We start from the raw sequence: 26180 nt of genomic DNA on the forward strand, positions 1-26180 counted from the left end.
ACATAATGAAATGCTCTTTCCAAAAACATAAGTTGCCAAACAAAAAAAATGTATTAGGTAAAACATAAAAATTTTAGAAAGCGCCATTTTTGGTGCTAGTTGATAAAAACAACAATAGGAAAACATGATAGCTACAAAAAAATTTAAATTTATGTCAAAGGAAATTCAGAACATACATTTCAAAGATAAATAACCCAGGAATAGTGTCTGAAAAAATAAATGCTCAGTACACCGCCATTCTTCGGGTACAAAAAAAAAAAACTAAGACCAGTTCATCGCTAATGCTATGCTGTAAAGCAGTTCCTGGATTTTGTGAAGCATAGGTCAACTCCACACTTTTCCCACAAGACGTCTGGTTTTTGTTCAACTTTGTGGTCCTCCTAACACAATTTGCAGTTCCACTTTTTCGGCATCTTCTGGGGATAGTCCGATGAGAAGTCCAAGGAACATACTTCACTAGTTCGTCTGGAGTCATGCACTTCTTTCCAAGACCAATCACTCTCAGCGTAGCTGGTCAACTACAGAATTACGTATCCAAGCATATCTGTTTGTGCTTTTACATACTGTCTTTATCACCTCTGCAGAGAAGAAGAGTAGAAAGAAATCCCATGCCGTTGTAAACTGTCTTGCACTACTCCGTAGTGCTGGGTAGAGATGTGCTATGGGTGTGTGAACGGAAGCTTCTTTGCGGCCAATGGCAGCACATTATGACCAAGCGAAATATGCGCCCCGATGATAATCAGTGCTCTCAGGTTGTGCAAAAAGATCAGCAGATAAGTGTGCACAAGGAAGGAGACCGCTCACGGCTGTAAAGGAAACTCGCCAGTGAACTGCTATGGATGTCCCAGGTTGACTCAAAACATAGTCGCTGCCAGAGCTTGAATTTGCTTTGCGGTCATCTTCGGAATCATAACTTGAGTCCTCATCACTAAATTCAAGTGCGGGTGCAGCATAGTTTGGAGTGTGACACCTTTCTCGCAATGCAGCCACGTGGGACGATGCCACGAGAGCGATTTTCGATAACTGCGCAGTGACACTGGTAGCACCCTTTGTGTCAACTTTACAAGAAAAGGGAGGACTGGTTGAAAATGCTAGGTCTACATGTTGGATGCGCGGCAGACCTTCAGAAATGCACTTTGGTGGAATAAACAACTCGGACTCCAAGCCAAAGCTCACTAGTGAACAGCTGGCGTCATTTTAGGTTAATTATCACTGCTCAGCACAGTTGGACAGCAAAGCTGGAGATATAATTTAATTCTTGACTTGCTGGGAGTCATTTGAGTACAAAACTTTGATGCTAGTGCAACGTAATCATGAGCAGCATGCTTTTTTCTCGAGCACGGTAGAGGGTGACAGCCACGCCCCCTTTCACTACAACATACGCACATTATTAGTTTGCAAAAAGGTCCGTCAAAAATCACAACATCGCCAGAGCGGAAAAGTTAAACTGATTCTACAAGTGCAGTGCCTGTAATAACTACTGGATGGCCTTAAGTGGGTAAGAAATGGATACAACATGTAGAAATCGGTGATGTAAAGCATCAATCACCGGTGACCGATTTGAATAGGTGGGTAACGAAAGATTTAAAGAAACCTTTATTTCTCACAAAACAGAAAAAGAAAGAAAGAGCCTGCAAAAATTTAAAGTTGGATAACATTCAACCTCCAGTTGACATCGATTAAAGACAATGTCTTCCTGAGCAAGTTGGGGGTGAGAATGGGATGTATGAACCACAAGTTATAATTCATTCTGAGAGGCCCACAGTATCTAAAACGACCATGTCTGCGTCTTCAACCAGAAGCACAGCGTCTCAACGACAGCATCTCAAAATGCTCACTGTTACTAGGGAAGAATGCAACAATGCTCTCCTTGCTACCAGTACCAAGAGCACTGGTACCACCGCGCCCAATACCATCGGTACCACTGGTACTATCAGTACCACCAGTGTTGACCCACATTTTTAGACTGCATATACCTATGCTAACGGTTTTATACAGCACTACCGTTGAGATCGGCCTACAATTTTAGACAGCAGTATCTTTGGGCTTGGCCAATGAAAGAGACTAAAAACACACATTCCCGACACAGAAACGTGAGGGTAATTCAACAAAACAAAACAAAAAAACAAAACAAGCTTTAAAAACCACAACATGATACACAAACCTTGACATTTAGTATATTGCACATCTCACATACAATTCGAACCACAGCTTTGTGTTTGATAAGGAACAAAGACATGCACTGACACATTAGAGAAAGAACATGCTGCTTGTTCCCAGTGTGATGAACTAGGACTGTTGATGAGGCTTACATTTGAGACTGCTGCAATCATAAATGTGCAAACATACTGTGACAGTGCATTAAAAAATAATTTCACAACATTTCTTTGTTGCCACAAATGCATGTAGGTTGTAGGTGAATGTAGGTTGCTTTAAGAGCTGTCATCGGTCATTTCTCAAAATCTTTCACAATTATTGCATTGACACCATATTGATAAAGCAGGTTAATAAAAGTTTGCTAATTACGCTTAAATAACTATTTGTGCACAATTAAAAAAATTCCCATCACTATACTCACAGACAACTTTCAAGGGCAATAAAGGGAAAGCTATGGGGGCGGAGCTTCCGCATGTGCGTTACTATGCCAAGTATTCCAGCAGCAATTGACATCAATTTTGGTTTTTAGGAACAGGTGCTGAATCAGCGTAGCTTCTACGTGTAACACTTCCGCTTTTGCCCACACGTGGAGATATAAGCTGAAAAATAAATAAAATTTTACACCCAGGGGTGTATTTCACTTTATTTTGCTGCATTCCTGTATTTTCATGAATGCTCTTAACCAGTTCATATTTTGCCTGCATAGCTTTCATTTCATCATCACAGAAAGCTGTCTGATGGCATAGCATGAACAACGCCCATCAATACAGAGTGCGTGCCAATTGCATAAAGCTGTCAAAAAAAGAAAAGAGAGAGAGAGAAAATAACATTATTTTTTATTTTAGTGACATTTTTTTGGGACAGTCTGTATTAACCTATCGCAGAACAAAATCTGAAGTTACTTTCACTGCATGTTTGCCAGTTTTTCACATCCCTCGCAGAGGGAAAAACTATTTTTTGACAAAGATGTATGAGAGGAAAATTCACCGACGATTATGACACTTCCTATTGCGAAATTTGAGCACAGCTTCTTTAGTGTTTTCCTTTCATGATATATGTATTGGCTGGCGTGGACAATCTGTCTTGTGCAACACTTTGCAAATGGAGTGAAGTGTGGGGCGACTGCTTGCTAATCAGATCGCAAGAGGCAGCGTGTGGACGATACGTGGCCGTGATTCACAGCAGCTGCTGCACACAAACCTCCACTCATGTATCACTTTGTTTCCATATATGGTACCAGTGGTCACACTTGCCGCATGGCTTATCGATGGCATCATCGGTGAACAGACAAAGCGTGCTACTCTTGCGGCATCCCGTAGCCATCGTCGCTGCAGAACATATCTTGCACGGCACTACACTTTTCTTCTCATGCTTTCACTATACCCAGTGGCATAGCTAGGTCGTGTGGCACCCGGGGCCCATAGGTCTTCTGTCACACCCGAGGCCCACGCCCCCACCCCATTGCGACGCCACTGACTATACCATCCTTCTCCTCCACTTGCCGCCTCCTGGTTCCACTGCACCCTCCTCCTCTGCTTTCTTCCTCATGCTCTCTTCGCTATTGCCGTCTTTCATCCCCCAATGTGCTCCGTGTTCACAATTTCATCCTTCACTGTGCTTGTTCGCATGGATACGCCAAGGTACGCCGACACTCAATGCAGGAACGGCCACCTAAGAGCTGCACTTTAAAGGTTCGCTGGCTTTCAGAGCGCGCACACACTTAAAGTGGCACTAAAGGCAAATATTAAGTCAAACTAAATTGATAGATTGGTGCTTGAGAATCTCTAAGGCATCAATATTATTACAAACAGAGGCTCAGTAATCGAGAAATTGTTTCTGACACGATTAGTGACTCCCCCGGGACATTATAGTACTTGCCCAATGATGAATGCACTCCACATTTAAATTCTGTGACTTGTACTCAACCACTCGTAATAAGGAGACCATTGTATTGCATTATAAGATGAAAGAAAATGCTACTTATCCAGTTCTATATGATTTTTAGACAAAAGAACTCACTGATGTTACTCTTGATGACGATGCGAGTGGTCGAACGGTTTCGCTTTTTACCTTCAGCGCTGCCCATGCTTTTGCATCTTAGCAGTTTCGTTATCGCGTAGTGCTGTGCTGGTTTTGATGGCTCACAAAACTTGCCCAAAATGCAAGTAGCAAAGAATTTCACTTCCATGTGATGTCGTGGGATGCACGAATGGTCCACGCCACTTGACCAAAAGCATCTGCAGCAGCAAATCCACCACTCTATCTTGGCTCGGTTTCTCCATGGCCACGTATTTGCATTTTGGGCAAAAAAATGTAGTACCGTCTGTAGAGCGTAGTTTTACTCACCGATGGCAGCAAAGGGCAGTCATGGCACATGCAATGTCACTACTCCCCCTTTAGGTGGCAGCAGGGTGTCTACCAAGTTGACATTTCCAAATTCCCTGAGTTTTCCAGGCTGTCCCTGAGTGCCTTTGCAAAATTCCCTGAGTGATGCTGAGATATGTTTTATGTCAAAACGGGCTGAAACCATATCGCCCGAGGCTGTCACTCTCTAGTAAGCATATGAAAAAAACTTAGAAAAACGACTTAATCCAATTTGAATTCCAAGGAGTAGTGTTTATGTTATCCAAAAAGAGAATAGAAGGGAGCGGTTAGTAAAATACACATCAAATAAAATGTCTTCGAAAGTATTGCGAATTGAGTCGGACATTCTTAAATACGAATAAAAAAGAGATGCATACAGAAGCAAATATTTTCGAATATGAGCTATCTCTATCAACTTATTGCAAGCTCAGTGGTATAAGGCCCAAACTTTGTCACAATTCAGAGTCTCTCTCAACAGCTCGTAAGTCAACTTCCACTGTCCTGGCACACTCTCAGCCCGCACACGATGCTTCAGTGTTGTGTTTCTGGGCTTTAAAGAGTTTATTTTGGTTTGGATGAGGGACATCTGCATCTCTGAATCGGCCAACACTTCGTTTTTTGAGCTCAAGCTCCTTCAAAACGGCGGCAGCATGCTTCTTTTCCAATCAATTCCCTAATGCGTAGGTCCTTTCTGTTCTTGTCCTCCTTCTGCCACTCGTTCGCCCCACGGACCATTTGAAGCATCTTCTTGGTCAGTTGCACAGTCCTCGTTCGATTTTTCGAACTCCCTAAGGGCCGCGAAAACGTCCGAAAAATCCGCCAGTTGGAAAAAATAAATGCATGTTGTTTACTGCCCTTAAGGGCTCAAACCACCACAGGCACATTTGAAAACGCTCTGAAGGCCTGTCGGTACACGTATTAGGCATATCGGTGCTCGTACTGTGACAAGAGATACTGGGTGCACACGTGTTTAATTAAGGAATACATACTGGTCCCGTGGCAATAGCCCCTTCCCACGCTTGTTATGCTACACTGCAATACTTTTGAGTATGCTTCACCAAGTAACATTTATGTAGAGAGGCGAAGCGGACTTTCGGAAACCGGCAACACACGGTATTTTTCAAGCTTCTAAGCCAATCGCGAGGACCACAAAGGTTGAGTCGGTGGCGTTGCTGACAGCAGCAAATTCTCTAAATTAAAAACACGGCATCCAATGGCAAGAAGCTTAATAGCGAACGTCGAAGTAGCTAAGTCTAGCGTTGCCGCAGTGGTGGCTACGGATGCCAGCGGATCTGCGTGCGAGAGCGCCGGTTCGAGGCGGCAAGGTAATCAAAATGGCAGCGGTGGTGGCTTTGATTAATGCTGTTTCAGACCTGCGGTAACGGCAAAAAGTCCGGAAAATTGGACGGCGAAGGGTTCTTGCGTCCAAAATTTCAGGCCTTCTGATGCATTGACTCGATGGAGCACGTGGTGGTGCCGTGAAGCCGTCCAAATTATCGGCCATCCGGAAAGCCGGTCGTTGACAGTACACTGGCAACTCCAGCCGACGACAGGGCATGATTCATTACGATTCCTGCCTGCCACTCGAGCCAACATTACCGCGACTTTCAACCCTTTCAATACAATTACAGCTAATTTTCCCTGATAGAGGCACAAATTCCCTGCGTTTTCCCTGAGTTTCTCCAGACTACTCAAAATCCCTGAGAATTCCCGGTTTTCCCGGTTGGTAGACACCCTGGGTGATAAAGGTATTGCGATGAAGGTTTTGGTGATAAAGGTATTGCAATAATGCAATAATTTTCTCGTTAACTAAGTATTGGCATGAAACAGGCGTTGCAAGGTTTGTGGAATGGTATTTAAACAATCCACATCGATTTAGTATTTGCCTTTAGTGTCCCTTTAATAACATGGGCCAGACAATCCCAGACCAACACTTCGGACAAGCTAAGTCTTATTCGCGGTCCCACCACAGGTCCCACAGACATAAACTACAACGCCGACCAATATTTTAAACATTGTATGAAGCTTTATTAAATAATCAAGACTTGACTTGCACAAGTCGCATCATAAGCATTGTTGCTGCATACACAGTTTCTGCCACTTGCGTTTCCTCCAACCTTTTGCGATTGGCATTTGGTCACTAAGTTTGACTAAAACCATGACTAAAGCCGCTACATTGGACCCCTGGTTTCGTTTCTGTGGTGGAAAAAGTCTGATTTGACTTGTGGTTACACAGAAAATGGAGTAGATGGAAACCAAATGTGGTTAATAAAGGGAAAATCAGACATCCACCCTTACTTCTCTTGTTGCGAATTACTTCTCATCACCTTGCGGGTTTCCGCAGAAGTATTATGTCAAACCAAATTTGAGTGATGATCAATGTTGCCACTGGATATCTGTAGTTGAGAAGTTTCACGAAAGCAAGCAGGAGGTTTACCATTATGCCAGACTGTCAACTTGGCAACTGGACGTGGTGCATGGGTGAAATATTTTTTGGGCATTATACACACAGTCTTCGCCCATACTTCGACACAGATTTACTAACAGGGCACAAGCAAACACTATAATGTAGCATAACTAAACTGATATGCTGCATGCTGAATAGATCAAATACAACATCTTCCCTCAACTGACAGTGTGGCTTTCCTTCCTGGGTGTCCCATGAAAATAGTACCATTTTAAATCCTCTTTTGCTGGTCTGCATAAAATGTGAATCATCCTCATCAGCAGCAGCAGCAGCAGCAGCAGTAGCAGCCAATGTTATGTCCACTGCAGGACAAAGGTCTTTCCCTGTGATCTCCAATTACCTTTGTTTTGTGCCAACCGATCCCAATTTGCACCTGTGAATTCCTAATTTCATCACCCCACCTAGTGTATAATACATGCATAATGCACTCCTTATTTCCCAGTGGCCAAGTTAAAATGTGCCACCTAACACCCACACTCCAGAACTGAAACTGACTGCCTAGGCTTGGAGTGCAGGGCTAAACGCTAAACAATGCACAGCAATGAATGTGTGGTTACCAGTGAACGAGCACATCCCATTAAATTTAACGACTTCACTCAAAATTTGCATTTCGGAGCAGGCTGGTGCAACTCGAAGGTATGGAGCAGGATGGCACAGTTGGCGCAGCATTTCCACCCTTGTGTCAGTATCTGAGCACTTTCCAGCGAACATGCCCACATATATGCATTTGCTTGGCCAAGGTGGCCCACTGAGCTAAGTAATGCCACTTGTGTGGTGTCTGCGACCACAGCACCTGTGCCTTTGCTGAAAGGAAACACTTCACGGTATAGAGCCTGCACTTCTAACAGGCAATGTAATGGCGTAGCCCACACACAGCAAATGTGCAACCAAAACAGTTGCAGCAGAAGGCTTAGCATCTGGTTACCCATTTTGCTTCGACAATAATGATGTGGTAATCAAACTAATGTTAACATGAAGGAGAACAAGAGTGATATGGCGCAGCCTGCGTGTGCATGAGAGTGAGTTGGTGTGCGTGTATGCCATCATGTTTTGTACCCCTTCTCGTTATCTTTTCTACACATCTAAGGAAGCACACCAAGAAATAAATGACTAACCACTGGTACCTTTCTAAAGATGCTGAAAAAAATTCTTTGTGCTTATTCCACACATGCTCGTTTTCTTTTATAGTAAGTGGGCATGCACGGCCTATTGTATCAGTATAGTGGTTTGAAATATATCTCAATGTAACTTCAGTACATAGGGTTTGAATTTTGTAGTATGACTAAACTCAAGTTATATTATGACCAGTAGATTGTTGTAAGTGCTTTTGACTATACCATTCGTTTCTGCGAGGACATTAAGCAATTTTTAAAAACCGTCTGTCGCAAATAGCAGAAATAGCTGGTCTAATAAAAAACTCTAACACTACTTGCAGGAGAAATCGAAACACATAATTGGCTAGTAAAAAAAAAATCACTAAATAAGGTTGTAACTAATTACCTTACAGCACATATTGCAATTTACTAGCCGGTGAGACCGCAAGGAATATTCACTTGAAACTAATTCTGCGGGTGGCGCCATTTTCTAGAAAGTACCATCAGATTTGGGCAAAGAATGCACTGTCGTTCCACTTTTTTTAACAAAATGCCGTTTTATAGATTGAAGCACAAAAGTATCTGGACTGCCAATGTATTACTTTGTAAATTTCGGAAACTAATATCTAAATACCTAACCGATATCTAACCAGTGCTTAAATCCACACCCATGATTTCGTGCACATAGGTACGCAAGATACCATGGTGGAATGTGCAGTGTTTTTCATACAATAACTATTTGTCATGCATACTAGTGTCCTGTTTGGAGTGAAATGCACCTCACTTTAGTCGTAAATTGCTGTGAGCAAGTACCAACAATGAGCTCAGCTTTCTATAACAAGCATTAAACACCTGGGAGACTGCTGAAACATACTACAATGAATGTGCTGCTTAAAAAGTGGCAGGCTTTCTCAGTGACATTTACCAATCCTATGTAGCCTTTGCAGACTGAAAAGCTCAAATTGCCTTGCTTTTATGTATGGCTGCCTGGCAGTATTGACACATGTATTTACTTATCCTTTTCTTGGAGACTTCATTTCATCCACTTATAGCTTAAAGTTATTGCTCAGTGCCAAATATGCCTGCATGATCGGAACTTACTGGAATGTTATCGGTGGTTCTATGCGTTGTCTGTTGTCACCAAAGCCTGTGTAATCTGACTGCATATGCGATGCGAATTGTGTAGTGCTTTCTGGAAGACACGCAAGGCACCAGCGATAACTCTGGAAACTTCGATGACTCATGTATAAAAGCTGACGCGCTTGAGCGGCAGATCAGATTTTCAACGATCACCAACTGTGTTTGCCGAGCGGTTTGCCGCTATTGTTGTTCTTTGAGTGCAGCCTATATCCGAGGGCACAGGTTCACCCAATAAAACACTACTTTTGTCATTCACAGTTTTGCTGTTTTCTTCACCCTCACTAATACATGACAGTATTGTTACATTGATTTTGGCCTGCTTGCCATAAATATATTTCTGTGCAACTGCTGAATAACATCTATTTACAAGCCAACAGCTGTGGTATATTGTCTTTCCTTTTTGCCTTCATATTTCTGATCTATACCCACCAACATGAGAGGTAGTAGAATTCAGAGCATCCCCAAGTGCTCAATCAAGGTAAACACATGTGTTGGCTTTAAAGGTCCTTTGAAACGGTTCAGACAAATTTTGTAGATGTGTAGGGTACAGCTAAAGTTAATCAGCTGCACCACAATTTGTGTGAAACGTCTCTTATTAAGAGAGCTACGAACGAATACAAGTTACCCTCCTCCATAGTCATGCATTTTCTCCTCAACTCGTTCACAGAGTGATCGGGGCTAAGCTCCACCTTCACTGGCTCTGCGTCATGATGGCACGTCATGTCCTCAACTTCCGGTTCTCCAGGAGTGAGCGTGCTAAGCCTCTCCAAACTCTCCGCCAGCCAAGCAGTCGACCCCAAGCGAGAGCTATCGAAACAGCAGGCGTTGCAAGCATTCTGTCGCAGCGCCAAACGTGTCTGGCATTCCAGTAACCACAGGCGAGCTGGGCGTATGAATGGCTGGAGGCATAAACTCAAGCTGATGAAGGAGCTTTGGTGCAGACATATGTGAGCTGCCTGATCGGTCTCCACAGTCCAGGCACCCGTTGGCGCAGTGCTTAACCAGCCAAACAATGAGCTAATACTGCTTTAACCAAGTGTAAAACATTTTAAACATTTACAAAAACAACGTGTTAAAGATTACACTCCTGCGAAAAATTTACACCAGCTGCAAAGAAGAATACATTTTGTTACTGCAACTGTGTGTGGCTGAGCTGTGTGCCACCAGATGGCTACACCGTGCAGACCATTTACTTTTGCGCTTTTGCTCATCCCTTGAAACGACACAAACAGCCAGGCCCTGTTCCATTGCGCTTGTGTTTACCCGAATGCCGGACACGCGAAACACTATTGCGTTAGTAATCTTCCGGTGTAAAGTGACGGCCGCAAATGCGCAAATCCTGCAGCCGATTGGATAGCGGCAGTCCGATGCGCTGCAGCCAGTCCGCTCGTCTGCTGCCTGGCAGAGGGACACGATGTCGCAGCTTGACATATTGCCAGTCGTTGCGTTTGCAGTCCACAACACAACAAAGTCGAATCATAGTTATCGCGAAAAGACTCTGACCGCAGAGCTCTAGTCAAAATGGACCACGTTGTAACACAAGCAGATGATGCTTACTGTGTGCCAGAAGTGCTAAAGTGTAGTGAGAAATTGTTCTTGTGCATTCTATTTCTGTTACTTTCTTTTTATAGAAACAAATTAACTAATACTCCAACTATTACGAACATTATTTGTTCACTACAGAGGTGGAAAAATTATCGATGACATGCCCTGGGCAGCCAATCGGATAGCTCGCCCTACTGACGTCAATTGGGTGATTTATGTTCATATGGGTAGGGGCGGCTGAAAATTCCGTCGAGCAGTGTGCTGCGATCGGCAGCGATGTACTTGTTTAAAACCTTATAATAAATTAGACGCTTCACACGGAGCACTTAGATGCGTCAATTAATGATCAGAAAGACCTACTCTAACGACTCGGTACATTTGTACAAAATCGTCAAAATCGTTTCAGGGTGCCTTTAACTAATGCCGTACTTGGCCTCATCCTCCTAGCAAGCTCATATTGTTTGATTATGCACATGCGCTGCAACTTGGCAAACAGGCAACCTTTTTCATTTCATTTATTCCACCTTGAAAGCCCATAGGCATTGCATATGGGGTGGCATACAGCAGGACCATGTAGGTGAGTGAGATACAACACTATACACAAGCCTAAAAGAAAGTCATATACCAGTTTGTAAAATATAATTTTGTTAAATGGCAGACACATGCATGCAAAACGAATTCGTATTTGTTCCTGTTAGCCAACATCGTTCCTCAAGTTTTCTTAACAATTGATAGATACATCCACATTTTACTGTTTTCAAGTCCTCCGAATTTGTAAATATAGGAGCTATGCCAACGTTAAAGATTAAAATTTTTTTAATCTACAAACTACTAACGCGTTTGCTAAACAGGTGTTTCATTGAATATAAAGACAGTTTACTGATAGTCCCACCACAAGTATGCCAATTCTTTTGCTCATTGCTATTTTCTGCTTCATCTATGCGAATTGAAATAAAAATTGCAAAAGAAAACAAGCACTTCAGATTCATGCTTTGAGCAACTTAACGCCGCCAACTACAATACATTATTAAAGATATTGTGCTTTGATCAAGATTTCTTCCATGGGCTTTCGATTGAAACTGTAAGCATTCGTTCCAAATTGCTACAGCTTAACTAAGGTAACTTAAATATGAGGTTGACAAGTGTGTTAGTTGCACTAAGGAAAACATAAATATTCCCAATCCTACCTGTCTTTGTCGCCATCTTCTTTGCTTGCTTTTTCTTCGCCATTGCCCATTTCTTCAGCTAGTTTTCTACTTGGCTCTTGGAGTTCCTGTGGTGAATGACATCACTATCACTATCACAATGCTATTGCACTACACAAAGATCCTTAGTAAGCACCACCTGATTTTACTTATTGCACTACTTGTTTCAAGTAATTTGGGAAAGCAGGAGCCGATTAACACAACCTTTTAGTTCACAGCTTAATAAGCTCAAATATGTAAGTGTGAGTGTAAATGTGAGTGTAAGTGTAAGCAGACCTTATCTAGAAGCATTAACTAATCTGGACCATTGCCATTATGTACAGTGCTCAGCAATTTACCTATTATTTTCATTTCATGGCTCACTGCATGGGCCTTGGCTTCATCTAAATTTACATTGGTATCTCGCAAGTTTCAGCCGTTTCACTGAGCACTGGTAGAATGTACTGACTGTACATTTTTCAAAGACAATGGTAAGCTGCTGCACGAGATTTGAGAGTGCAAGTATTAGACCTTTTAAAAGCTTTAGCATATCCAGATACCTCACTTGAAAAAATGAAAGTCTGCTCCCCTTCATGAAAGATCCATGGGCATACACACCTTGACAACGATGAAGTCATAGTGCTGGTACCCTTTGAAGCTTTCAGCGACATTGGTCATAGTGGAGGAGGTTTTTTCCCAGAAGGAGAGTAGTGCATTCTGGTAAGTGGCTAGCACATGAGAAAACATGTTGCAGCGTGAGGCTGCAAGCAAGTCCACCTTCTGTAGTGTGTCCAGTTTCAGCTTCTCAAACTGCATCTTAGTGCGTTTCACGTGCCCTTGCACCTGCACAGTCCAAGCCACAGCAAAGTTAATATTGCAGTATGCGACTACAGAGGCTATTACAGGCAGCCTGCAACAAATGACACTTATCAGGAGTGCATAAACAGGAGTGACACCTTCTCACACAAATTTTTTGCCACATGCCTGTGCAAGAAAGTCAAATATTGGCTCCATTCAATGAAAGTTTGCAGTAAAATTTTCACATTGAGCACTTCCACTAAAGACTATGGATTACCTGTCTCAATTCAACAAAGCAATTTTGGTCGCTCTTTGTGCATTGCACAGGCACTTTGTCAGCCTTTGTGAGAGACACTGATGCTGAAGTGACCAGGAAAATGCTTAACACTGCCGTCTAACACCCAGCATGTCAGTGCTAACCCCAATAAATGCAGTCTTTATATTCGAGGGGTACTCTGAAACACACTCATACCATAGAACTGGTTTGATTATGCCTCTATAGCTCCCATGCAACTGTTTCCTACATTTATTGCAATCTTATATAAGGATGCTCATTCCCAGGGTAACCAACAGGGAGACTCTATGAAAGAGCACAAAATTATTTTCATATTTACGCCATATAATCACCAGTTAAAAGACATTTCCTTAAAACAAATTTTTCGGGGGCAAGTATCAATAATTGAAATCGAGATTTGACACTATGCAAGAGTTAATAACCAGACCCTGTTGTTTGACTAATTCAGGCAACATTTATAACAGGCCTCGAAGAGAATACAAAAACAAAGGAAGGAGCCCAGAAGTGAAGCCCACTGTAAAGACGTGAAGCACTGTCTGCTTCAGCCTGCTATCAACCGCTTTATGTCATAAAGGAACAGACTTCATGGCACAGGTATGAAAGTGGCTGGGACAGGCTCACAAGTGTTCGTTGAGTATGTTGCAAACTTCATGCTGCAGTCTACATACATTGATAAAGATATGCCACACCTGGGCAGCAGCATGAAAGAAACCAAAAAAAAAAAAATGGTTGATCCCTCTTTCATAGGAATCGGTAGAACACGAAAGTGAAACGGGTCTTTACAGAAGCTGTTACATGTTTGCTTCGTGAACTCGCAGTCCGCTGCAGCAAAAGGCACATGATTTGCAGGTTGGCAATCGTGTTGCAGGTTTGCTTGGTGCGCGCTGTCGTTGGCGAGCGGCATCCTGCTGCCGAGTCGCTCCAGCGAAGGTACGAGCATTTTGGTCCCGTTCCGTAGTGTCTTGGGCAGCCAGTTGAGTTGCGACACACTCAGCTTCAGGAATATGAGTGGCAGAGTTCGCAGCGTGTGCCGCGAACGCATTCTGCTTCACGCTAGCTTGTCTCTCGCCGGACCAAAGCAAGCTTCGCCCGTCAGCGTCGTTGCCTTTCTGCACCGCTTAGCGCAGCAGTTTTCTCATTTGGTGCGATCGCAAGCAAACCAGTAGGCATAGTATAAGCACTGTTGATGTATGTTGAAGCTGTACTCCGTAGGCGACGAGGCATCACAGGCTAATTGGATGCGAAAGACAAACCATGTGTGGAAACTGCGTCATCACCTCAGCAGAAGGCCTACACCGCCTGCACCAGACTACACTGCATTGGAGTCTCCACTGCGCTGAGATTACCGAAGCACTCACTGTCTGCGCTTGTTAATGTCATAATGCAGTACTTCGCTTCACTGCTCCTGGATGGCGGTGCCATCTCTGTGAAGAGAGACCACATTTTATGCGTTCGCACCGACGTAACATCTGTTACGGGAAGTTCATGGTGGACCCCAGCATAAAACACTTTCGTGTTTAAAAAAATCTGAGAACTAATACATCAATGACAACAAAGCTGGCAACAAAGCTGCTCACGGCCTTGCTCAAACGCAGTAACTGCTGCGGTGTTTGAGCGTGGTCATGGCTGGCTGTTATTGACGGCTCTTACGTAGGCTGTGTCACAGCGCCGAGGCATCTGTTTACACCATTAAAGCTATACAAACTCCTGGCTGACCTCCAATATGAAGCCGCTATAATGCGATGTGAGAAACAAAAATTGTGGATGACTAGTTCAAGAAATTGCGCATCAAGTTCTTGTCTATTCGAATTAGATATACACAAGGTAACTTTTATTTAATAATCATTGCTAATTATGTATCAAAGCAAATTTGTGGCTCTGACACATATTGTGGAGCATATACATTTGATACTGACCCCATTGCCACATGCCGCCGCATGAAAATCGTTGGGGAACTCCCTTTAACAGCTTTGCTGTAGAAGTGTTAAAATTGACAGTTCATTGTTTAAACCTCTTGTAAGAGTGCAGAATCATTATAGCAAAATTCTCAACTAGATCGCACCTCCATTTTTCATGTTACATTCACCTAGAGCAAACTGAACAAAAAGCAACAGATGCACTGCAATAGATGCACCTGCCGGCCCCTCTTTGAAAATATGAGGATTCTCAGAAAAAGCGTTAATGAGATGACCAGACTCATCACTGAAGCACATCGCCATCTTTGGTGATGCGTCAGCAAACCTTCCATCTCATTATCAGAAAAAGAGTTGGAATTTATGTGCATGGCATGATTTTTTATCACAATATGTGCCATACATTTTGCGAGTGGCGTTATCGAGATGCTCAGAAGATGGCACTCTAATGTAACCAAGTGAAGGGTATATGTACGCTGCAATCCCGCAATTAAAACTCGTCGTGGAAAGTTAGCGCGAAATGTGTGTGTAGTCTGTGTCCTCCTTTTGTTCTGTTTTGGCTGCACTACATTTTCTGCCTCCAATATGCTTATATAAGTGCTTGGGAAAACAAACAGTGCTAAAGAGGGGGCTAAACAAGAAGACACAAAGAGTGCACTGTCTTGCTTTTGTTTGGTAACATTTTTAGCACTGTTAGATTTTCCAAGTCATGTGCCAACTAGGCCATCCACATACATTTTATAAATGCATCAATTTGTAAACTAATTTTTATTCTTTTTAATATCCCTATTTATGAAAGTAGCACTAGGACAAAAGCGTGGCAGTTTGGGCGAGTTGGTATGTCATGACTGTTTTAGGCTTGTAGCGCAGCTCGGAAGAGCAAAAAAGGAAGGAGGTAGGGGTAATCAAAGGGAACGGAAAACAGAGTGAGCGCTAACTTCCAACTGACAGTTTATTTCGTGACACAAGACTACTTATACACTTGGCAAACCATATGACATCAGGAGATAACAAAGAAATGAAGCAACAAAACCGATAGTAAACAAGTGGTAACATATTCAGACAGCCTGTGGCTACAGTCGGAGATACGCCAATTCATTGCTTGATAATGATAATGAAGGTGAGCTTACCCATGCATGGCCCAGACCAATGATAGCCTTTGCTTCGATGATTTCTCTTGTGAGCTGATTACGACTGCAACCAAGAATGACGCATTCCTCTAAGACAGGTTCGCAACCACACGTTTTGCAGTGCTGCGCAAGAAACCCCTTAGCTGTAATACAATTCTTAGCATTGTAACCATGTTCACGCAGCCTGTCATTCAGACATCGGCCAGTTTGACCAACGTAACGTTTTCCGCACTTGAGTGGAAGACAATAAACAACACAATGTGTGCAATTAACAAACTTATTTTTGTGGTTCTTGTCACAGGAAAGAGGAGCTACCTTATTGGGATTAGTGAGTTTGCAAATCCTCATTAGCTTGTTAGGGGCAGAAAACACTACACGAACATTCGCTCGCTGGGCGATTTTCTTAAGATTATGTGAGACGGTGTGAATATAAGGGATGACGCTAGTCCTACCCTAGTAGTTACAAGATTACCTGCGTGCTGGTTGTCTTTTCTACGCTCTCTTAGAATTCGTTCTGCTATTGACACTTGTAGGGACACGGGATAACCAGCCTGCGAAAGCCGATCGTACTGAGAGGCAAAGCTAGACGAAACAGTATGGTGGCACGACTTTGAATTTGGCGTCACCCTTTTTCAAAATAATGCTGGGATGTCTAGTGATCACTTTTTAGAACTTTTGAGCTTTTATTTGTCATCTACGTTCATTACATGGAATGACACCATCTATCTGCAGAAAAACGGAGTGTGCATTGGTTCGTGCATTGCCCCGCTCCTCAGTGATTTATTTTTAGCTCGCCTAGACGTCGCCATGTCAGTCAACCTTTGTCAGACTAACATTTTTAAAATATTTCGTTACGTGGACGATTTTTTGTTTTGTGTTCAGTGTTCTCTGGCTGACTTTGAGACTGAGGTTGCCTCGGTAGTGCCAATAGTCCAAGAATGCCTTGCGCCCCTTGACGTTACCTACGAGCTCCCACAGGATCATGAGATCCGGTTTTTGGATTTGCGCTTAGCTTGTTCGGATATTCATACGTGTTGGTCCTATGAACCTCGTGCTAACAAACCACTTCTTCCGTTTCATTCTGCCCATTCCAAGTTGATCAAGAGAGGCATTGCTAACCTTTGCCTTAATAATGCTTTGAAAAAGTCGTGCCACCATACTGTTTCGTCTAGCTTTGCCTCTCAGTGCGATCGGCTTTCGCAGGCTGGTTATCCCGTGTCCCTACAAGTGTCAATAGCAGAACGAATTCTAAGAGAGCGTAGAAAAGACAACCAGCACGCAGATAATCCTGTAACTACTAGGGGTAGGACTAGCGTCATCCCTTATATTTACACCGTCTCACATAATCTTAAGAAAATTGCCCAGCGAGCGAATGTTCGTGTAGTGTTTTCTGCCCCTAACAAGCTAATGAGAATTTGCAAACTCACTAATCCCAATAAGGTAGCTCCTCTTTCCTGTGACAAGAACCACAAAAATAAGTTTGTTAATTGCACACATTGTGTTGTTTATTGTTTTCCACTCAAGTGCGGAAAACGTTACGTTGGTCAAACTGGCCGATGTCTGAATGACAGGCTGCGCGAACATGGTTACAATGCTAAGAATTGTATTACAGCTGGGGGGTTTCTTGCGCAGCACTGCAAAACGTGTGGTTGCGAACCTGTCTTAGAGGAATGCGTCATTCTTGGTCGCAGTCGTAATCAGCTCACAAGAGAAATCATCGAAGCAAAGGCTATCATTGGTCTGGGCCATGCATGTGTAAGCTCACCTTCATTATCATTATCAAGCAATGAATTGGCGTATCTCCGACTGTAGCCACAGGCTGTCTGAATATGTTACCACTTGTTTACTATCGGTTTTGTTGCTTCATTTCTTTGTTATCTCCTCATGTCATATGGTTTGCCGAGTGTATAAGTAGTCTTGTGTCACGAAATAAACTGTCAGTTGGAAGTTAGCGCTCACTCTGTTTTCCGTTCCCTTTGATTACCCCTACCGCCTTCCTTTTTTGCTCTTCCGAGCTGCGCTACAAGCCTAAAACAGCACTAGGACAATAGCATAATTATATAAAAAGTGGCTGCACGCATTAGCAATTAATAACTTTGGTCAGGAGTTAAGAAAAAAGCTGTTTAGGCAACGCAAAAATGTGCATCCTTGTTGTTCAAGCACGCTTTTTCAGAGAGTGGTAGCAATTTTGCCTCCTGTGTAGTGTACAATCTCTCTTTTTGTAACTTTCTCTCTATCTCTGTGTGTGGGGTGGGGGGGGAGGGGGGCATGTGTGTGTGTAAGTATGTGCAGGCGCACATCATACAGCAAAAACAAACATTTAATTTCAACATCTCGGTCAGGGTCTGGCCTTCATCAGGAGTGTGATTGCAAGCACCCAGAGCTCAATTATGCACACAAAGTGTCACACAACCTTAGAAATGCTGCTAGCTGACATGGTATACCTTTTGTTTTTCTGCCCATGATAAGCTTTCGAAGCTGTGTCCACCCATACTCGATGATGGCAGATGAAGTTGCAGCACAAACCATAAGAATCCCTTCATGAATGTTCCAGAGGGATGGTTTATGCCATTCCCATGTCTTATAAGAAAGTGTACATAGGTAAAATTGAATGATGCATGAACGATTGCTTATGGGAACAAAGAAAGAGAAGGGTGAATATCTGGTAGCCCATATCACCGCATTTACTCGCATAATGAACGCAGCGCCCTCTTTTCCTATCAATAAGCGTGTTTTTTCTTTTTCTCGCATAATGATTGCACCCAGAACTTGCTGCCGTGAAGTAGGAGATGCGCTCAATCTCGCACGCCATCTTTCGTCGCACAAAAGGCCCAAAGGGGGGGGGGGGGGATCCATGGGACAGTGGCATTGTACTCTGTAAGCAACAGTGTATTGCACAACTGTGCCCAAGGGGTGCCGATGATCACGGCTCAATCTCCCATGTACAAATGAGGAAAGCGGGAAGGAGAGAGAGGTTCTTGTTGGGGAAGGAAATAATTGGGGTAAAGTGCAGTGCAGTAACTGTCTCTCAGATGAGGACACCTCAACCGCACTGCACAAGAGGGATAGGGAATGGAAAGAAGGGTGAGATAGACGCGGCGGCGGCTGCCCAGACAGCGCGCGGGCAGGTTGTTTACATTCGCTTATAAGGAGCGGTGATGCTTCTAGTCGTGGCGAAGCAGAGCTTCCTGTGCGGCGATAGCCGCGTCGCACATCTGTCGGACGTTGCTGTCGATGGCTGGGCACTGGTCCAGCACGGCACGGAGTGCAGCCGCGAGAGCGGCTATGAGTGCGTCCCTGGGGTCGCTGCTTGGTGCGGTTTGTGGGCCGCATGACGGCTCAGGAGCGGCCGTCTGGGTGTTGCGGCCACGCAGGGCGTCACTGTAGGATCGGCCCTGCGGGGCGCGAGCAGTCGTCGAAGGAGTGGCTAAATGCGACTCGTGCGATGTGGCGCCGGCCAGTTCAAGCGCTTTCTTCCTTGAAAGGGGCCGCTCGGACGAAGACAACAACACGGCCGCCTTCCTTTCGCGTTGCCACTCTGGACAGCTCGGCTCTGTCGAAGGGTGTCGGCCACCGCAATTTACGCAGCGTGCCTTCTCCGCGGGGCAGACTCCTGTAGGATGCGACTCACCGCAGCGGAGGCAGCGGGCGTCGCGGAAACAGGTGGCGCCGGCGTGTCCGAAAACGCCGCAGTGGTCGCACTGTAGCGGTCGAGGAAGGCGGGCACGAACGGCGCGCAGCTGCTTGAAAAGCCGCACGCTTGGAGGCACGACACTCCCGACGAAAGTGACGGTGACGCTGGCGCCACTCTTCGAGCATGACAGCACCGCGACGGGCGCTTCCAGGTTTTTGCGCACTGTGCGGGCGTCGAAAGAAGGGTCGACCCCATGGATGACACCCACACAGGAGTTGTTGTGTAGAGCCTTGGGGCGCACCGTCACGCCGCCAAGGTCGCACACTTCGAGGAGGGGCGCCAAGTCGGCACCGCGCATCACGTCTGCAGCCACCACATTCCGGCGGAAGTTGACGCGAACGCGTCTCACGCCTGGCACAGGGGAGAGCTGGGCAGCGATACCGTCCCGTGAGAGTTTGAGGAAAGTCGCTTTGCGTCCGGTGGGACGGTAGAGGACCGTGACATCGGTATCGCGGGTGACGCCGTCGTCAACAGGTGGGGCGAGCGGCTCGAAGTCGACGAGCCGTCGGCGTCTCCTTCTTGCGGCTTGTTTTGGCTGCACCGCTGCCGGCTGGCAGGCTTGGGCAGCCTCGGCGGCCGCGAGCGGCAGTGGAGAGTTTCGCTGTATGAGCTCCCCTGTTCCCTCAGCAGCTGGGGCAGGGGTGGGCGCTCTCGGCCGGCTCTCGTTGGGCGAGGGGCCGTCAGCCTGGTCGTCGTCCTCGACAGTGGCAGGCACCGCCGCCGAGCGCGAGGCGCACGACGCGCGACGCGCAGGCCGCTGGCGACGATAGTGATGGGGAATCGGGCCGGACAGGACTTGCCTCGGGCGAGATCGTCACGTCTGTACGGGAGGACGAAGTGTCGGCACCAATCATGCTTGCGGTTGGCAAGAAGAAGCTGCCGGCACTCTCATTGGTGTCGCCGATCGACGCGCAGCTGGCACCGTCGTCGGTGGAGGCAGCCGAAGTGGGGGCCTCTGCGGTGGTGTCCGTTGAAGCGGACGGTGCGGCGTCGTGGCCGCTGGAAGTCGTCTTCGGCACATCAAATGGAAATGCGCGGAAGGGAGTGTCCGAGGATGATGGGGCGCGCGCGGTCGGCGTCGCACTCCCTTGCGAAGGCCGGCATGACGGCGTGGAGTCCGTCGAATCGGCCGACAGCGCACGCAGCATACGAGCCTTCAGCCCGCGCTTCCATCGTAACGCGGGAGGCGATCCGCCGGCGCGTGGTTGTTGTCCACGCGGGTGGTGCTGCCGGGCCCGTCGGTGCTCCGAGTCGTTGAAGCCAGGAGTTGACTTCTTCGGCCTCTTCCGATGCTGCTGCTTCGGAGCGTCACCCATGAGATGGGGCCTCCGTGTAGCAGCGTGGCTCAGGAAATCGAGCCAGCTGCCGTGTGAGCCCTGAAAAGGGCTGCGCTCGTAAGCGCGGTCGAAGGCGGAGACGTACGCGCGCAAGAAGTGGCGGGCGAGCCGTAGTCGTCGGAGCGAGGGGCGATGCGACCGCTCGCTTCGAAGGTCCGGGAGCGTCTCCCAAAGCGGCAAGGAAACACGCTGTCTTCCGTTGCACGCATGGCGGTGAGGGGAACGAAGGGAAGGGGTTGCGGTGTTTTACTCCGGCAGCAACTGCACATTGCACAACCACTTCGCACCCTATCTTGCAAGTGATATGCAATGGGAGAGTCGATGGCGGCTCATACCTTTGTGCGTGCTGCATTCTCGCCACTCAATTTGTGTTGAGGCAAATGTTTGGAAGTTTACACAACCGATAAAACTACTATCCTTACTTCATGTAGCTATCTGCACATTTTCTGTCACAATCAATGGTTTGCATTTTGGGTGAAATTGACCTTTTTAGAGGTGGCCGTGGAAAAAAAAATCGCTCAAAATTTTACCCTGCATAATGAATGTGCCCCCCAACTTTGCACATATTTTTCTGGAAAAAAAAATGTGTTCATTATGCGAGTAAATACGGTACTACATGTAGTTGTGAGGCATGCTTCTCGGGGATGGCCATTCTGTAGAAGTGATAGCACCACTTAAAGGATTGTGTTTGTAGTCTAGTTTATCAAATTGAACAGAGGCTGTTGTGTAAGCGAGACCTCCATTGTGCTGCATGTGACTGAATACAAGTTATTGAGCACCAACCTATGACGTTCCTGTGTGAATGTGTGGTCTGTTTGTACATTTTTGTGTGGATGCATGACTGTATGTATAATATCTACAAACTGTTCCTACTAATTAACAGTTCTCTTTAGTGCTAATTCCCCTCAACAGTTAGTCAAATTAAAGCACGAGAATTACCATGAGAAACTTACTTTTCGGAACTTCTCCAACTGTTTGTACGTGTCAGGGTCCAGCTGTTGTGAGATGTCTTTCATCCAAAGGAGAGCCCCTCGGTAGTCTGTCCTGGACCGCTCCATCTTTTCAACAGTAGCCAGAGTGTCAGCAATAGCACGGAATTGATAGGTTTCCACTTCCTGATAGAGGCGCACTAGAGGCACACGTAGGGTCAGCCTGCAGGAACAGTACAAGCACTAGGACCCCACACAGAACCATGCAGAAAACTGAGGTCAAACAATGCTACACAGGTGCATGGCAAATAGACTACAGTGCTAGGATAGCTTCCGAGTCACTAACATGAGACACCTGGAAAATGTTATTGGTTTTAAGGATTAATATAGCGCCAATCGACCGCCTGTTTTGTGAAAGGTAATGGCATGTGAATATGAAGTTTCAAATATGAATTGAATAGCCCTAGCTATTTGACTTATATTCTATATTTGCAAATTTCCTATATTGGTTTGTTAGAATATGCAGGATAAGAACAGCTGCTACAGTTTAGAGGGAGTAAGACCAATGCAAGTGGTGACTGTTACAAATGATGCTATGGTAAAGGAGCTGTAGATGGTGCACAGAGCCACCAGTTTCTGATGGAACAATTTCCTGACATTTATTAAAGATGCCTAATTTCTAGGCAGCCTATAAATTTGTTGTCTTGATTTAAGCAAAGGAATATTTATTTTCCCAGCTTGTTCAACATCAGTCTGCAATTATACATGCTGATTTCTCTGGTGACAGCTCATAGTACTTGGTCAGGGTAGCAAACTTCCAGAAAAGCTGATTTGAGTGTTCGGTAAATCCGAGAAATGTAAAGAACACCCTCAGCAACAGTTACTGCTACAAAAGCAAAAAATAAGAAGTTTGCTAGAATTTGCATCGTCGTCTAAAAACTTGATCCACTGAAATATGGCATTCACAGTGCCATAGTTAAAGGGGTCCTGAACCACATTATTGAAGTTGAGAAATGCATTTGAAGTTCAAATGCACTAGTACTTCAAAAATACTTTGCCACGAAAAGTACTTCAATGCATACAGCAGAAGCTGTTATTGGCAATCCAAGGTTGCCTATAATCCGCTTTGCAGTGCTCTTGCTGCTTCTTCAAAGCCTCACACTGCGAAGGCTATGGCAAAGCGGGGCATGCCCACAATGCTCCACTCACTGAACGTCACCATGGCGCACAGTTCAAATTTGATTTTGGATGTTCGTGTAGAAGCCACTATTTCCAATTTTGGCACCTACGACATGCCAAATGCAGCTGTTCTCAGCGAGCCACAGTGCACGGACTCATTGCAGCACCCACGGCATCTATGCTACACAGCAGACCGCAGCTACATGCAACTGTAGTGCATATGCACAGCATCTGCTTTGCACATGACAGGGCCTGAGGGTGTGCTCGCACTTGTGTGCTCCAGTCTGGCCGTGCTATGTGGTGCGGACGCACTTTGTCCTGCCCCGGCTTGACTGACAGATAGTAGCCACATCTAACTTGCACATTTTGAAGTGCTGTCAATAGCTCAATACGAAGCAATGTCTGAGAAGGCATCTAACCAGGAGTGAGCACGTACTGGCAAGCATGTGTGTGGCTTGACCTTAAGTTTCGCGTGGTTCAAGGCTAGTTGATTGTTAAAACTAATCGTAATCAGAGAGACCCGACGGCTACGACACCGATAAGCAGGGCAACTAAAGTTTAATTCCTACGCAGGTGGCCGCAACCAAGTGTGAGCAGACGATAGTCGGCTTTTTCCGGAAGTACATAATTCTTATCAAAATTCGAAAGCAAGGATTTTCGCTTACTGCAGCCTGTTTACTAAACTATGTAAATAAATATATACAGTAACAGTAGAAAGAAGCACACTGATCCAAACACCTTTCTTGATTGATGTCAGCTGTTGATCAATAGCAGCCGTGTATGGGAATATGCTATATAACGAAATATAGCTGCTCAAAAAGAGTGAGGAGAAGGCTTCTGTAGAAAAGAGAGTGTGTGAGAAGAAGGTGACTTCACGCTCTGCTTGTGAGCTCCGCACATCGTACACGACAGCAAAATTTGGCTGAGATGTTCACAGCAGCGTATGATATCCGCAGACTGCGTTATTTTACTAAGCCTGAGGGGAGGTTCAGCACCCCCTTTAAACATCAACTGAATTCATGAGCCTCGCATATAAGGTGAGGGTGACTTTGCAGCTAAGGATATTGGGAAAAACCATTTGTGTTATATTTCAATATAAGCAGCAGCCTATATTAGATGGTGCTACATATGCAATTCTTGTTTATATTTCTTCCTTGGAAAACTGGACTTTGAGGAATTACACGGGTCATTGTGTTTCTCAAGACTGATGAAAGAAGAAAAATGTAACTATGGCACGGACAAGGATTTACAATCAGTAATCCTTCTGAAGGCTGGAGCATAGGTGTAGATTTGCTGTGTCTGGTAGGCCAGGCTCATACCTTTGCTGCGCAGAGTAGCTCATTGTCTTTCCTGTTGCACCCATCATTTTGCCAGCTCGGGTCTTGTCCTGTTTTCCACACTCTTTCAGGAAACGTCCCAATGCATTCTCTTCTTGGCTAAGTGCTAATAGAAAAATAAGATTCCATAAGCACTAGCAAAATAAAAATTGTGTGCAGAGCAGTAAATATATCTGCCAACAAAAAGCAAGCTTTCAAAAACAGTTTTCAAGAACTAGCAAAGTGGGAAGACGCATTATGAGACAAAATGCAACATACTGTGCTCACTTAAACCACTTAACCACCAGAAACTGAGTCCTTTGCCAACCATAAAAGTTAATGCAATGTACTAGTTAAGATCCGTTCCTTTAGTGCCTGGGGTGATTAATTTAACACCCCAGGCACTAAGGCAACTAGAATGCACAAAGTGACACCTTTGCTGTTATGCCATTCCTCAAGCTACACTTGCATGCACACTGTTGTACAAAGAACTTACAAGAGCGGGGCAAATAAAAAGAATGTGCACACTCAAACTACAGCTTCACCTAACAATTCCTTAGAGTGAAACACAGAGGGAGGCAATACCGTTTGCCAGCTGGCTCCAGTAGAATCTTCCTCTGAAGGATACATTAGATATGCACATCGCTAGCTCATTCTGCAATGCCTTTCCAGAATCACAGTTTTGTTCCCATTTAAAGGGACACAAAGAGAAAATATTATGTCAATCTAGATTGAAAGATAATGTAATAATTAATTTGCCATTCATAGCAAGAACAGAGCTTTTGTAAGCGAGAAAATTTTAAAAATAGAAAATCTTAGTGGCACCACTTATACTGGACTATGGTACCTCTCATGCAACATCATCAGCACAGGCTGATTCCCAAAGAGTGGCAGTGAGGGAGGTCACATGGGGATTATGTCAACTCGCACATTTTTGCACGGATGATTCAAATTAAAGAGCAGCAGCGGGACCTTCGGCAGGAATTTTCTGCACAACCAAGTCATATATTGGACACAATAAATGATGACAGACTTGTAGACGAACAACTTACTGATCTGATTCGGCTTAATATATTATTTTAGTGCCTCTTTAAAAAGCAAACCGATATGCAGGTCTTGTCAAAGTTAACCCAAACACCACTGTTCACAGCTTGGTAAAGAGATCAGATGCATTCTTTGGATCAGCATAAAAAACAATGGCAACACAAGAAAGGGCACAGGATGAGTGCTGTGTTGTCCCATGTCCTTCCCATTTGTGTAGCTGTCGTTTTCTGCACTGATTGAAAGAATGCATCAATTCCAGCTCGAAAAAATTTCCACCTTACTGCAAAAAGATAGGATATGTCTGCAGATAACCAGCGCCATTATTGGTAGAGATATGAGCATGCACTGCAAATCCTAGGCATCTGTATTCAGGCTGCATACATCTTATGAAGGACATGTTCATAGGTGATGGCATTCATCGTTCTTTACTTTGATGAGTGAAGTGCACGAGGCTGAATGCAGTGTTTGGAACAAAGAAAAGGAAGGTTACATGAAGGGGTGCACGCACGGATGAAAGTGCTGTGCATGAGAAGAAACGCCGACGACAAAGAACCAAGCGCAAGGACATGCGCCGCAAGAAAGAAATGAAAACGC

The 26180-nt window shown here is 44.9% G+C and overlaps 1 protein-coding gene across 5 annotated transcripts in view; it reads right to left on the reverse strand.

Moving 5' to 3' along the window:
• ICA69 (islet cell autoantigen 1-like protein) overlaps window positions 1-26180 on the reverse strand; it is a 70939-nt gene that overhangs the window by 26532 nt on the left and 18227 nt on the right. For all 5 annotated transcript variants that reach the window (XM_065449156.1, XM_065449164.1, XM_065449141.1 and 2 more), the window contains 4 exons: window positions 24546-24669; window positions 22072-22270; window positions 12570-12794; window positions 11955-12040 (listed from right to left, as the gene is read on the reverse strand). In XM_065449156.1, coding sequence (XP_065305228.1) covers window positions 11955-12040; window positions 12570-12794; window positions 22072-22270; window positions 24546-24669 — 634 coding nt within the window. The remainder of the gene's footprint in view (window positions 1-11954; window positions 12041-12569; window positions 12795-22071; window positions 22271-24545; window positions 24670-26180) is intronic.

The sequence above is a fragment of the Dermacentor albipictus genome, chromosome 1 (genome assembly GCF_038994185.2).
Source record: "Dermacentor albipictus isolate Rhodes 1998 colony chromosome 1, USDA_Dalb.pri_finalv2, whole genome shotgun sequence".
Taxonomy (NCBI): Eukaryota; Metazoa; Arthropoda; class Arachnida; order Ixodida; family Ixodidae; genus Dermacentor; species Dermacentor albipictus.